The following is a 15,306-nucleotide window of genomic DNA, read 5'->3' on the forward strand; positions in this document are numbered from 1 at the left end:
ACCTGATAGGTTAACAGTCCATGGGGTCTCGAAGAGTCGGACACGACTAAGTGACTTCACTTTAAAGTGCTTAGAAAGAACCCCTGGTACAGAGTAAGCTCAAGAGATGCTAGCCATTTTTTTTTTTTACATTGTCTATATTCATCCAAAGTTGATTCCAACTATTCATTTTCACCCTTCCTTTTGTCTAGACTGCAGTGCACTGATGGAAAAGCCACACATCTCTACCGATTAAATGTCCTATGTTGTGACTTTTTCTTTTGAGCTCTCAGCATCTAAAAACATCAAGGTTTACTTGAAATATTTTCTACTCCTCTTGGAGATTCCAAACTGAATTTTGTCCCTTGTATACTCAGCGGACAAAAATCTACTTAACACCTAGATGTGACATTCTTTTACCCAGAGGCTTCCAGCATTATTTTCCTTGACCTCACTACTAGATTTGTCTTCAGCTTCATCCATCTTTTTCTTTGCTTATCTGACAAAAGAAAGGTTATTCCTCTCACACTAACCCTTCTGCTTAATATTCCAAACCCCACCTGTATCTCCTTCCTCCAGGATATTAATCCATCCCTCCCTTTTCCAATTTCTCCTTCCCTACTGCCTCCCCGCACTCAGCCAATAAACTTTTCTGCCTTCACCTGTCAGAAAAAAAGTATTTTCACATAGTCTGAGACTAAGATTACTCTTTTACCTTCCTTATAGTCACTTAATTCCAGGGGCGGGGGAGGAAATTATTTAAATGTAATGCCTCTACATTTTCCTCTTCTATTTATCATTTGTAATGATAATAGCCAGCTCCAAACTCATTTATATCATATATAGCTTTGTTATTTTCTACCAACTTGACTTTACACCATTGCAGAACAAATGGGATTTTGACATTTTTCACAATGAAAGAACCATCATTGAGTAAATACTATGCACAAGATAGTGTGCTAAGCATGTTATGTGTATTAACTCACTGAATCTTCAGAACAATCTTGTGAGGTAGATATCTCCATTTCATGAATAAGGATACTGAGACTTAGTTAATTTACCTCTTTTTTCTATTTATGATCTTCAGTTCAGTTCAGACACTCAGTCGTGTCCAATTCTTTGCAACCCCATGAATCACAGCACGCCAGGCCTCCCTGTCCATCACCAACTCCCGGAGTTCACTCAAAATCAAGTCCATATAGTCAGTGATGCCATCCAGCCATCTCATCCTCGGTCGTCCCCTTCTCTTTCTGCCCCCAATCCCTCCCAGCACCAGAGTCTTTTCCAATGAGTCAACACTTTGCATGAGGTGGCCAAACTACTGGAGTTTAAGCTTTAGCATCATTCCTTCCAAAGAACACTCAGGACTGATCTTCTTTAGAATGGACTGGTTGGATCTCCTTGCAGTCCAAGGGACTCTCAAGAGTCTTCTCCAACACCACAGTTCAAAAGCATCAATTCTTTGGCACTCAGCTTTCTTCACAGTCCAACTCTCACATCCAAACATGACCACTGGAAAAACCATAGCCTTGACTAGACGGACCCTAGTCGGCAAAGTAATGTCTCTGCTTTTGAATATACTATCTAGGTTGGTCATAACTTTGCTTCCAAGGAGTAAGCGTCTTTTAATTTCATGGCTGCAGATTTTGGAGCCCTCCAAAATAAAGCCTGACACTGTTTCCACTGTTTCCCCATCTATTTCCCATGAAGTGATGGGACCATATGCCATGATCTTAGTTTTCTGAATTTATGATCTTAGAGTTAGTAATTCTTAAGCCTAAATAGCCCAGGGACAAGCTGATACTCATCTATGTGCTGATCAACTTCAGTGACTCAACTTTTTGACTCATGATCTAACTACCTAATGACACTTCTCTGTCGTCGGTCACCAAATAGCTAAACACCAATGGACTCTTCACTGTCCCCTTAGAATTTTTAAGAGGTTTGGTCCTGCTTATTCCTCATACATTTTATCTTTTTTCCATCTAGATAGGAACACCCCTATTTCTTCTATTCCTTTATTCCTTTACATTTTTAGCCCTAGGTTCTTAACATGCCTCTCCACCTTTCCTTCTCTCCATACAGTATATATAAACAGTCTAAACTACTGCACAATTGCACTCATCTCACATGCTAGTAAAGTAATGCTCAAAATTCTCCAAGCCAGGCTTCAGCAATACGTGAACCGTGAACTCCCTGGTTCACAAGCTGGTTTTAGAAAAGGCAGAGGAACCAGAGATCAAATTGCCAACATCTGCTGGATCATGGAAAAAGCAAGAGAGTTCCAGAAAAACATCTATTTCTGCTTTATTGACTATGCCAAAGCATTTGACTGTGTGGATCACAATAAACTGTGGAAAATTCTGAAAGAGATGGGAATACCAGACCACCTGACCTGCCTCTTGAGAAATCTGTATGCAGGTCAGGAAGCAACAGTTAGAACTGGACACGGAACAACAGACTGGTTCCAAATAGCAAAAGGTGTACATCAAGGCTGTATATTGTCACCCTGCTTATTTAACTTCTGTGCAGAGTACATCATGAGAAATGCTGGACTGGAAGAAATACAAGCTGGAATCAAGATTGCCGGGAGAAATATCAATAACCTCAGATATACAGATGACACCACCCTTATGGCAGAAAGTGAAGAGGAGCTAAAAAGCCTCTTGATGAAAGTGAAAGAGGAGAGGGAAAAAGTTGGCTTAAAGCTCAACATTCAGAAAATGAAGATCATGGCATCTGGTCCCGTCACTTCATGGGAAATAGATGGGGAAACAGTAGAAATAGTGTCAGACTTTATTTTGGGGGGCTCCAAAATCACTGCAGATAGTGACTGCAGCCATGAAATTAAAAGACGCTTACTCCTTGGAAGAAAAGTTATGACCAACCTAGATAGTATATTCAAAAGCAGAGACATTACTTTGCTGACTAAGGTCCGCCTAGTCAAGGCTATAGTTTTTCCTGTGGTCATGTATGGATGTGAGAGTTGGACTGTGAAGAAGGCTGAGCACCGAAGAATTGATGCTTTTGAACTGTGGTGTTGGAAAAGACTCTTGAGAGTCCCTTGGACTGCAAGGAGATCCAACCAGTCCATTCTGAAGATCAACACTGGGATTTCTTTGGAAGGAATGATGCTAAAGCTGAAACTCCAGTACTTTGGCCACCTCATGCGAAGAGTTGACTCATTGGAAAAGACTCTGATGCTGGGAGGGATTGGGGGCAGGAGGAGAAGGGGAAGACAGAGGATGAGTTGGCTGGATGGCATCACGGACTTGATGGACGTGAGTCTGAGTGAACTCCGGGAAATGGTGATGGACAGGAAGTGCTGCGATTCATGGGGTAGCAAAGAGTCGGACATGACTGAGTGACTGAAATGAACGGAACTGAACTGAATATCTATATTAAGAAAAATGCACCATTTCAATTCTGCCTCTCTGACACAACCACTGTGCTACTTTTCTTTTTTATTCCCTTTGGAAATAGAAGGGGATTAAAAACATGTGCTGTTTCCACTTTCAAATCTCATTTACTCTCTAACCCACTGAAATCTCAAATCTACAATAAACACTTTATTGAAACTGCTCTTTCCAAGACCAACACTCTGTAATTACAAATCCAATAAAACCTGTTCAATTCTTATCCAACATGATCTTTCTGAATGTTTCCTGACACTTCAAACTCATTAGGCTTAAAAAATTATCTCATCTCCACCTGCCACTTAACTCCTTTTCCTCCAGAATTTTCTAATATTTAACTAAATCTCAATTATCTCATTTTAGTAGGCTCAGGACTAAGTTCTCTTCCACATCTTCATTATACTTATCCAATCATCCTACCCAGCTTCTCATTTCTATCTTGGCAAAACCCTTCATTATTTCTTAACCCAGTGAAAGAAAGTGTTAGTCACTCAGTCATGTCTGACTCTTTGCAATGCCATAGACTGCAGCCTGCCAGTCTCCTCTGTCTATGGAATTCTCCAGGCAAGAATGCTAGAGTGGGTAGCCATTCCCTTCTCCAGGGGATCTTCCCAAGGCAGAGATTGAACCTGGATCTCCTACCTTGCAGGCAGATTATTTACCTTCTGAGCCACCAAGGAAATCACCCAAAGAGCTTTTTTAAAAATATTTGTGCCCAGACTCTAATCCTAAACCAATTAAGAGACTCTCAGAGAGTAGAGTTGGACATTGGTAGTTTTATATCTTCAAGTAATTTAAATTACAACCAGGATTGATAGCCATTTGTTTCCCCATATTCTCTTCAAGGTAATAGTCCAAGCTCAGGCCCTCAGTAGCTCTCTGGCATTACGTCAGTCGCCTCTAACTTCTCTCCAAGCCCATAATCTCTCTTCTTTAAGATCTTCTATCACTTTTTGCTGAAATCTCTGAAACAAAACTTTGCAGTGCCCTGCTCACATAACTTCTAGAATAAAGTTCAATTGCTTTGTATAACAGATAAAATCTTCCAGAAGAATGTTTGACAAAGTGCATACCATTTAGTAATTTGAAATATAGTGAAGATTTGAAAAAAATCAAAACAAATATGAAACACTTAAGTCTCCTCTGTACCTACTTTCCATTGATTAGCATAGTGCCCTGATGATGCATGGCATTTAAAAGTATATCTATTGAACAGATTTTAAAGACCACTTTAAAAGGTAAACTTCAGGTAAAATTTGATTTAGCCAAATATGCTTGTGCCTAGTAGGAATTTAGTAAGTCACTTAGATGCTGGATAATTGTAATATTTGTACTACTTTTCAGTATCACACAAAGTAGTGAATAAAATCTGATACCTCTACCCTTTTTTCAAAGCATTCTATATATTTAAAACAATAGAGAAAGGGGAAGGAAGGGCAGGATGGGAGGGAAAGGATGGTAAGGAAGAAAACAAGAAAAGAAAGGAGGGGAAGACAGGTATGTAGTCAGACAGACAGACAAATCTATAATAAAAACAGTAATGTTCTACTATGAGTTCTCTATGTGGGTAAGGGGAACTTTTCAGCTTCTCTAGGATGTCTTTCTTTTTCCTAATTTTCTCTACATAAGTGGGTCAAAATGAGAAACATCTCCATGATGATAAATACTACTAGATATCTTTGCATATGTTGTTCTGTCAGATGGATATATGATCATGAGGGTTTCCCTGGTGGCTCAGATGGTAAAGAATCTGCCTGCAATGTGTGAGACCTGGGTTCTATCCCTGGGTTGGGAAGATCCCCTGGAGAAAGGAACAGCTACCCACTCCAGTATTCTGGCTTGGAGAATTCCAAGGACAGAGGAGACTGGCAGGCTACAGTCTGTGGGTCACAAAGAATCAGACATGACTGAGCGACTTTCACATATGATCATGAATTAAGAAAATGATCAAAACTCTTAAAAGATCATGACCCAGTTAATGTCCCACTTAATCACTGTGATACTAACCATTGTGTACTATTAAAAGTCACAGTCCAATTATATAGCATTGTATATATGGATCTTGCTAAGAAAAATGAAGAATAGTAACAAACTCCTTTTTTATTTCAACCATAGATACAGAATCTCAGGCCTCTTCCTATCCATTAATACCAACTGCAAATTTGAAATCTTATATGGTACTGTGTGATGTTAAAACTGAAGGTTTCCATTGTGTTAATGCAATAAGAATGTAAAAAAAAAATAAAATAACTCTATAAGATGTCATTCCATAAATAGAGAACTTCAAAAAAGTCATCACCAATCAAACACCTATTGACCCACACTCTGTGTTGTGACATACTGGAGTAGATATTTACCAAATTAATTAAAAAGAATAGGATCATACATCACATATTATTGTTGTTTAGTCTCTAAATCATGTCTTACACTTTTGTGACAAACCTAGACTTATACTTTTCTAGGCTCCTCTGTCCCTGGGATCTCCCAGGTAAGAATACTGGAGTGGGTTGCCATTTCCTTCTCCCAGGGATCTGCCCAACCCAGGGATCGAACTTACACCTCCTGCATTGGCAGGTGGGTTCTTTAACACTGACCTACCAGGGAAACCCCAGGCACAAAAATAAACATACTCAAAGTGTATGTGGAACAAATGAAGTCTTAAAATTCTGATTTGAGAGGATAATATTGTACCAATGTCAATTTCTTGGTTGTGTAAGATGTTATCACTAGCGAATGGTGGGGAAAGGGTACACAGAAGCCTTCTGAACTGTTTTCATAACTTTTTATAAAAAATCTTAAATTCAAAATCAAAGCTATTTAAAGTAATTTAAAAGGCTAAATCATAGCCATATTTGTTTTAATTAACACTCCCATATATGGTTGACCTTTGAACAATGCTAGGGTTAGAGGAGCTAACCCTCCTTGCAATTAAAAATCTACATATAACTTAGAATCCATCCTCCCTGTATGTGGTTCCTCCATATCCATGATTTCACCTCCCTGGAATTAACCTCAGATTGTGTAGTGCTGAAGTATTTACTATAGAAAAAAATCCATGTATAGGTGGACCTAGGCAGTTAAAACCTGTGTTTTCAAGGGTCAACTGTATAATGAATTTCAAAGGATAAACAGTATATTCTTTTAGACAGTTTTTTAAATAAAATGAGTTTTGCATATTGCTAGCAAAAATTTGCCAGTTGTGCTCATAGTCAAGATGTGAGCAAGTGGCACAAGTATAAATATATCTATTTCAATTGTTTCTTAGCAAAGAAGCAACCCAAATATTGGAACCTTGTGTAAATGGCAAGATTTGCCATGGATTTTTATAAAACGATTAAAGAATATATGTCAGCTTTCCCATAAAATCAGGTTTTCCTGGATAGTAACTGAAGTGCTTTTAAAATAAAACACTGAAAAACAGATTCTCTGAAAATAACTCAGGAAAGAGAGTGCATTTTTATATTCCAATTTTATTCACCTTTTCTGAAGAGTCACAACATTACTGGGGATAATCTAGTTAGTATATTTGAAATTCCATTTATTTTTTCTATTGATATGCATGTATTACACTTGAATATAATACAGTATTTCCAGTGTTGTTTTAAAGGACATAGTTTAAAAAAAGAGGCATAATCTATAATTTCAAAGCTAGGACAAATTCATAATTTCTAAAATAATATAATTTTCCACTTTGTTCCAAAGAAATTAATATTATCACTGATGCAGAAACTCCAGCACAACTATTACTCCTTTCTTTACAAGTTCAGACAGTCTTGAACCATTGCAAAATTCACTCAGAGCCATCTAATTGTATGCATAATGAAAATGGAAGAAGAAAGTCATTCCATGGATTTATGGGTCAGTATACTTTAGTTCAATATCAAAAGTATACTTTACAAATTTCATATTTAACAAATTTTACAGTGTTAGTCATTCTGCTGAGAAAAGATTTTGGGTAATATATTGGTCTTTGAAGATTGTTACCAATTTACCCTGGAGAGCTTTGGTCTGTATGTCAGCCTCCATCATGGAAATCAACATATACATAATTGGCCACGTGAGTGAGTTTTAAAATCACAGAAGATACCTACACTCTCTCTAACATAATAGCATGTCTAATAGGACAATTTCTGAAGTATCTTCTTATTAATCTAAGATGAGTAAAACACAGAAGCCTCTCCCTTTACAATCCTTCAAGCTATACATTTACACAATATTATTACAAAATGGCTATGCAATGTCCATTCTTCTTTCCCTCCACATAACAAATGAAGCAAAATAAAAGTAGTATAAAATTATACATTCTGTGAATAACTTAGAAAAAAAAGTACATACATGTTTAAGGCCTTGAAATATTTGTAAGATTTTCCTTTAGAACTGAAAACCACAGATGTTAAAAGGACTACAAAAACATGGACAAAAACTGATCTAAGAAATTGTTCGAATGGGCAAACTATAAACAAATATTTATAAATTTGAAGCCAAGGAAATGAACAATTTATTCTACCAACAGACTTGAATAAACAAATAGGCATTCAAACAATCCTTGGAATCAAGCAAGAGAGTCTTTTAAAAATGAGATAGAAAGGACAGTTTAAAAAAAAATATTAGAAGAAATCTAAGCAAATAACTTTCAAGCTAAGAAATCAAAACCCACATGCATCCCTGGCAATTTTTTGAAACTGAAGGTTACCTAAATACTTGACTGTTCACTGCTGATTTCTGTGAAGGGAAAAAGTAAGAATAAACATAAAAGAAAAAGTTCACTTAAAAAAAAAAATCTCTGAAAGGGAATGTACTCTAGAGGTACCAAATAGGAGTATATAATGAAAATGGTAATTCAGTTCTAACTACTACCTATTTAACTGACAGAGAGCTGCAGTAGTGTGTTAGCCTTGGGGAAACATGTCAGCTTGTCTATACATTCTTATATGATTGATGTTTTCAGATAACTATAACTTACCAACAATAATTATTATCAATGGATATATATTTCCATTCCTTTAACAAAAGCAACTTTAAGATGTTAAAACATGTAGGCTTTCAGAGCTCCAAGGTTAGGATACAAATTAAATTGTCTCTGTCTTCACCATGCCAAAGGAGAAGTTTGCAAAAGGAAATGTCACTGAAGCCATGTACAATCCTAGCCAGTGAACATGGGACCCAGGAACAGGTCCATGACAGAAGGCCAGTGCCCTTGAGAGACTTTCAGAAACCAGAAAGGCAGTCACATTTGGGGCCAAGAGCCCAAAGGGTAGGTGTCTCTGATACCATCCAGAAATGCCAACTCTTCAGATAGCAACATCTTTTTTTAAGTACAATTATACAAGTTGAACACAGTTCAAATCTGATGAAATCTTCATGATACTGAAGTTCATGTAGGACTTCTAAAAAGTCTTGATTCCAAGAAGCTGATTATGAGCCATGAAATCCCCCAGAAGTAATAGACTCCAGAGTGCCACTTCGGAGCTGTATAAAATTTTTTCTTCAAGATCACCTATGAATTATGTTTGTATGCATATGTTCAATGTAATCAGCCTTGAGGATCACTTGATTTCACCTTGGTTAATGGGTTACCTACAAAGAAAAAGAAAGTAGAATCATTTCATAACAGCTATCATCTTAAAACTCTACACAATTAAGTATTAGAAATGAATAAGTAAAAACTCAAAGTGCTGGTATTTGCTATAGTAAATAAATTACTGAATTTTAAAGGACTACCATATTTAGGTATTTATAGCTTATTAAAATTATTTTCTCTATTATTTCATAATATTTTTGAGAGCCATTAGCAGTTATCCAAGTGACTCCAACAGTGACCAGGAAGATCTCAACTAGAGAAGTTACCCCTTTTGGACCCAAAGAATGATTCTGGAATCCCTGTTCTTTGCATAGACTTTGTGAACATAACCCAGAGATCATACACTTCATGCCAGGTGTCAGTGAAGGAAAGACTTTTGTTCTTAGGAATCCTATCAGACTACATCTTCAAGAAAGCCCTTGGGATTTGGTTCCATAAAACCCATTCTTGAAATAGTTGACAAGTTGAGTGCTTATTTGACTCAACTGCATTTCAGAAAATCCACTATTCATAATGCAAAAAAAAAAAAAAACAATTGGAGAGAAAAACAATTATAGTACAATCCTTTACCAAATTTTAAAAGTCCCAAAAATTTCTCATGAAATTGATTAGAGCAGTATTATTAATGCTATTGTACATATTATTGAGGCAGAATCATGTGGATTTTCACAGGTACTCAAGTCAAAAGAATGTTTATTTACAGGAAAAAAAAAAGAATAATAGCTAGAATACCTAATATGTACATAGACATCATTATATGTATGCAGAAGAAATATGATACAAAGAGAGACAAAGATTTCTGCTGTGTCAATGAATTTCTAGTTATGCTCTTAATACCATGGTACTTAGGATTGCCTAACAGTTCTTTTCCAGTGATGCTTACAACAAAAAGTGAATTTTTAAAAATTATTGTGGATATTTTATTTCATTAAGTAACATAGTTACTTATCTTTTCCCAAAACATTTGCCAAAAGACAAGTTTTTGTTTTGTTTGTAGTTTGATCAGCTATGAAAAATAGAAAAATAAAGTAACAAGATGTTGCTCTGCCATGGCTCATTTCAAATCACAGTGTAAAAGAAAGGTGTAAAATTCAAACATATATATTCTGCATGGAGGCAGCAACCTTGTTTGTGTCTCTTTGGTCAGTTTCGTTCCCAAAGGTCTGTAGCTTCTTTTTCCTATGCACAGAGAAGGACTGAGCTGATGATGAGGGGATACAAACATAATGGGCCTGCTGGCCTCTAGAGATTCTGGGAGCAGAGGTGTCTTAGACAGGGCAGCGATTTTATTATCAATTTGTCTGTCATTCAGTGGTTATTTTATACAAGTTCTGTGAAGGGCTCCCAGTCTGGGAGTCAGTGTAAGAAGAATATGGGGAAGACATATATTTCTATGTGTCATAGGTTGCTAATGAAGATAGCTCATCATTGTGAAAAATACAGAAATTTTATTTTTATGATACACTTTTTTGACAAACATTGATTTAACACAGTCTTTGATTTCCAGTGGCTAAGAAAATTCATCTGCCTTTTCTGAGAATTCTCCTATTGGTTGCAGGAAGAAATCACTGTGAAATGTAATATGGGCACCAGTGTTTGAAATGACAGGAATAAGGAAGAGAACAACTGATTTAGCCTCAGGAGAGGTTCAGCACTGACCACGTAAGGAACATGCTGCAACAACTCCAGAAAAGCGAGTAACACGTCGTCTCAAACTACTATAAGCCCAGATTCTAAGTAATCTATTGGTGGGTATGGCGGACACATTCTTACATCTTCATTCCAAGGTAAGCATTTTGTTCTGCTGGTTTATATAAAGCTGAAGAGTGATTCTCTCAACTATGTATGTATTTAAAGCTTTATTTTCACATAATTTTAATTTCAAATAATTTTTAAAACAGATATCAAATTGACAGTATAAAACCAAGGACTTATATATCTGAAATATGATTTTCTTCTGTCTCAGTAGAGGAAACATAAGTATATACAAACACAACTATACAATCCAGATCCTCATAAATGTACATTTATACTATGCTGTGAATTATATATATGTACATTTACATTTCTATCAGCTAAAATAATTACTAGAAAACTAAGCTTAACTCAAAGAAGTAATTGTCTAAATAAGCATGGATTGAAATGATGAAAGCTTTTCCTTATTCTCTAATTTTGCACAATGTTTCCTGGTTTCCTAGTTTTTTAATCCTAAGAAACCCCACATTTTATGAGATGAAGAGTAACAGACAATTTATTTTAGGTATGATTTTTGTGAATTATTTGATTTTGATCAGAGGGCCACTGTGGTTGGGCATATAGTTGCTGGATTTAGGTCAGTGTGGCAATAATGATACTGGCTGCGTCATGCAATATCTGGGCCCCACAGTTCCCCATGTGTAGAATGGGAATAATCTTGTTAGCCTCACAGTGTTCCTGTGAGGATCAAGTATATTTATGAAAACCTAGCTTTCTCAACTATGAAGTACCATTAAAAATAAAAGTTTTAGAGTTGGGATCAGTTTTTTTTTTTTCTTTCAATACATAAATCTTTAACAAGAGAACCACTAAAAGTAGAATGAGAGAATCCTACTAACAGACAAGTTAGAGGACTGCACTTAAGGAATTCAAACAAAGGCTGTCATAATTTGCCCTTTTCAATGAAATATAAATATGAACATATATCATCACCCTCCCTGATAACCTCCAGATTTGTACCAAACAAAATGGCAAAGCCAAAGATTTTAAAACAGGCAGATGATTCTGAATACAGGTACATTATCACCAATTTTCATCATCTAACATGCAAGATCCAAATAACATTTTAAAATAATTGTCTAAAATTTAATACAAAAAACTGCATTTATGGTTTTTATGGTCATTAAGTCCAAATGACTCATAGTTAAATTCTGACATGCTAATGGGGGAGAAATGATTCCCATTTTACCCTTTATAGATGATAAACTGAAACATCATTTTTTTTTCACTGAAATTTCTTGATATGGAAGATCTCAGGCAATACTTATACAATCCAACATTTAAAAAGTTTTCTTCCACTTACAAGTAAGTTTTTAGTATACCAAATGAAACACTGCCTTTTTTTTTTAGAACCTAAATATTATTCTCTTTTCACTCAAGCCCTATCTTTTGGAAGAGGCCAACTAGTAAAAGTTTTACCTTAAGTTTTCAGTAACTAAAAGCAGGAGGTTGCAATAAAACCACTTTTACAGGATAGGAAATAGCATTTACTATCATGAATTCACTGTCTTCTCATTCTGAGGGCAATAGATGTGAAATACTGCATGAGAGAGAGAAATGTTCCCACGATCATTACGGATATGCCTTGAGCTTCATACACTATTATCACTAGTCTCAGTAAATTTGCCTTTCCAAAGGCAGTATTCTACACAGCTGTTCTTTTTCATGCAACTGTTATTTGTGTGTGCCGCACACCAGCCAATTCAGTAAGTGAAACCGCTGGGCTGCTAAACACATGCAATAATAATAACCATTAGTATTATTATTTCTAGTTACAAGCACAAAGCTACCTTGGTAATGAGCCACCAGGATGAAGAAGCTAATCTGATAACATTCAATAAGAAGCACCATTTTTTTTTTTTTTTTAGATAAAAGCATCCATTTATTTCTTCCAGTTGAACAAATCTATTATAGGGCTTTCAGATTTCTCAATAATTTATGCTAAAATCATGTCTTTTAAATCTGCTCACCATTTAAATTGAGAAACCAAAACCAGGTAAATGGCATATTTGAGATTAAGTGAAGTCAACTATTTTAAAATTGTGTGTGCTCCGTTGCTGAGTCACGTCCGACTCTTCGCCTGTAGCCTGCCAGGATCCTCTATCCACAGATTTTTCCAGGCAATGGTACTGGAGCCAGTTGCCATTTCCTACTCCATACTGTATTCATTTTGTATTTTGACCGTTGTGTTATATCCTCTGCCTATCTTCAAGGTAAAATAAATTTAAAAGGCAAAAAGGAAAAATATTCAAGAATCTATTCTGTCCCCAAATGTAAAAGATGCTTTGATGCTTCTATACAGTTCCTAAAATTGTTATATGTATGGAGTCTATAGTTCTTTTTATCCTGTTTAAGTCGTGCTGATTAGGTTACCAATGGGAGACAGTACACTATGGGGAGAGACACAGTGACAAGTAGTGTGAGCTCTGCAGACAAACTGCCTGTGTTCAGATCTTTGCCTTATCACTTTCTCACACTGTGGGGTTGAAATAAATTATTTAAACTCCCTGAGCCTTAGTCTCCCCATGTGAAATACAAAAATGGTATTATCAGCCCTCATAAGTTTGCTATTGTGATTAAATCAGATAATCCCTGCAAATCATCAGTCCAGGCAAATGCTTTTCAAATATTAACAGGTGGTAACAGTAGTAATTCCCAACTAAGATTCAAAAGGTGATACATAGGATATCTATGGCAGAGGACATTACCTCTTGTTTCTCTACAAATATTGATTTAATTAGTTAATTTTCTGACTTATAGTAACTGAATTTGCAATCATTCATTTCATATGCTGTTAATCAAAGTCATATGATGGTAGTTATATATCAAGAAGAAAGCACTATTGTTTTGGTTGGCTTTGGGAGAGACTGTCTTTTCAGACAAGGTGAGAGGGTATTTAATGATCAAAAAGAATATACTTTGAAGTCAGGTTGTGTAGGTTCAATGTTTCATTCTGTTGATAACTCAGCATGTGACCTCAAATAAGACAGCTATAATATTAGTACCTACATCATAGGGTTGTAAGAGCTGAGGAAAAATAAGTTAATTAGTCAAGTGCTTATAAGACCTCTCTGGTGCCTCAGATGGTAAAGAGTATGCCTACAATGCAGGAGACCCAGGTTCAATCCTTGGGCTGGGAAGATCTCCTGGAGAAGGAAATGGCAACCCACTCCAGTATTCCTGCCTGGGAAATCCCATAGACGGAGGAGCCTGGCAGGTTACAGTCTATCGGATCCCAAAGAGTAAGATATGACTGAGCGACTAACACCGAGAATTATATTCCAAGGTACATAATGAGCATTATGTAAGTGGTAACTATTATTATTCAGATATGGACACATTTCTAGGCAGCTGAATACACTGAATTCTTGGTTTTGCTCTCAATTATTTCTGTGCATACGTTACTAGTCTTTATAGGCAATTCCATTATTGGTCTTTCTGATGAATCAGCTGCCATCAGACTCTGAATGCAGGAAAAATATTTAGGAAATTAGTACTGTACTTTAACCATCTAGGCTTAAAAATAAACGTGGTATAATTATGCCAAACAAAAAGCAGATTTGTAAATTTCCTTATTCATTATGGTTCTTCTGATATATTTGAGTTCTACCCCACATCTCAGATATTTATTTTTTTAATTTTAGATATTCACTTTACCCACCTATATAAGTTTGTGAAATCAATGCCAAAACTCCACAATATACACGTGAATCTTATCATATTACCTTAATTTACAAAATATTCTTATTTTTTCCTGGGTGGTCACAAAAATCTTGTTATGAGGAACTATATTCCTTTGCATGTAAAATAAGTCACATATACAAAATATTAAAGATAATGCCTTATGAAGATTAGAAGTCAATTTCATTTTTAAAAAGTTAAATTTTCGCTAAAATATCTGTGTAATAAGAGAAACACTTGTTTTTAGACTGATGGATAACTTTAAACAACTGGAAGGCAAGGACTATGGAGCTGTATTTCTGAAGGGAGGCAGTAGGTTGAAATGCAGTACAAGTCCAGTTTTTACAATACAACTGCTTAATAGCATCATAGGTAGGCACCATTTCAAACGAATGTTTTAATAAATAAATTTAGCTTATTCGATACAGGTGAAAAGGAAGACTAGAATACCCTCACAATCCTAAATGCTGACTTTTTAAATTAATTTCTTTATTGAAGTATAATTGACATACATTATGTTAGTTTCATGTGTATAACATAAGGTAATCTACCATTTAAAATCTTTCTGAATCAGTAAGTGGATTCTTAAAGCAATCCCTTTTTTTTTAATCACTAAATGCTGATGTGAATGAACTTTTCTTGCTTGGAATATAATTGCTGCTTCACTGCAAATGTGTTTTTTTTTTAATGTAGCTGTTACAAGTACATGAATTAAATTCTTGCTTCACTCTTTGTGTACTAAATGTGCAATTAAAACGTCATTACTCTGCAGTAGCAGGCTTTCTCATTTAAGCAGGAGACAAGCTGCCATTCAGTTGGTTGTAACAGTACATGAAAATGCACTTGTGCTTTCTTAAAGCACCTTATGCAATGAGGTATTATGAAATGAAAGAT

General features: G+C 35.8%; 1 protein-coding gene across 1 annotated transcript in view; it reads right to left on the bottom strand.

The window, feature by feature from the left end:
* Positions 1-6,847: 6,847 nt before the first annotated feature.
* Positions 6,848-15,306, bottom strand: part of TAFA2 (TAFA chemokine like family member 2) — a 171,354-nt gene continuing 162,895 nt past the window's right edge. Inside the window, exon 4 of the mRNA XM_040233120.1 lies at positions 6,848-8,972. Coding sequence (XP_040089054.1) covers positions 8,961-8,972 — 12 coding nt within the window. The 3' untranslated portion in view covers positions 6,848-8,960. The remainder of the gene's footprint in view (positions 8,973-15,306) is intronic.

Source organism: Oryx dammah, unplaced genomic scaffold (assembly GCF_014754425.2).
Source record: "Oryx dammah isolate SB20612 unplaced genomic scaffold, SCBI_Odam_1.1 HiC_scaffold_29, whole genome shotgun sequence".
Classification (NCBI taxonomy): domain Eukaryota; kingdom Metazoa; phylum Chordata; class Mammalia; order Artiodactyla; family Bovidae; genus Oryx; species Oryx dammah.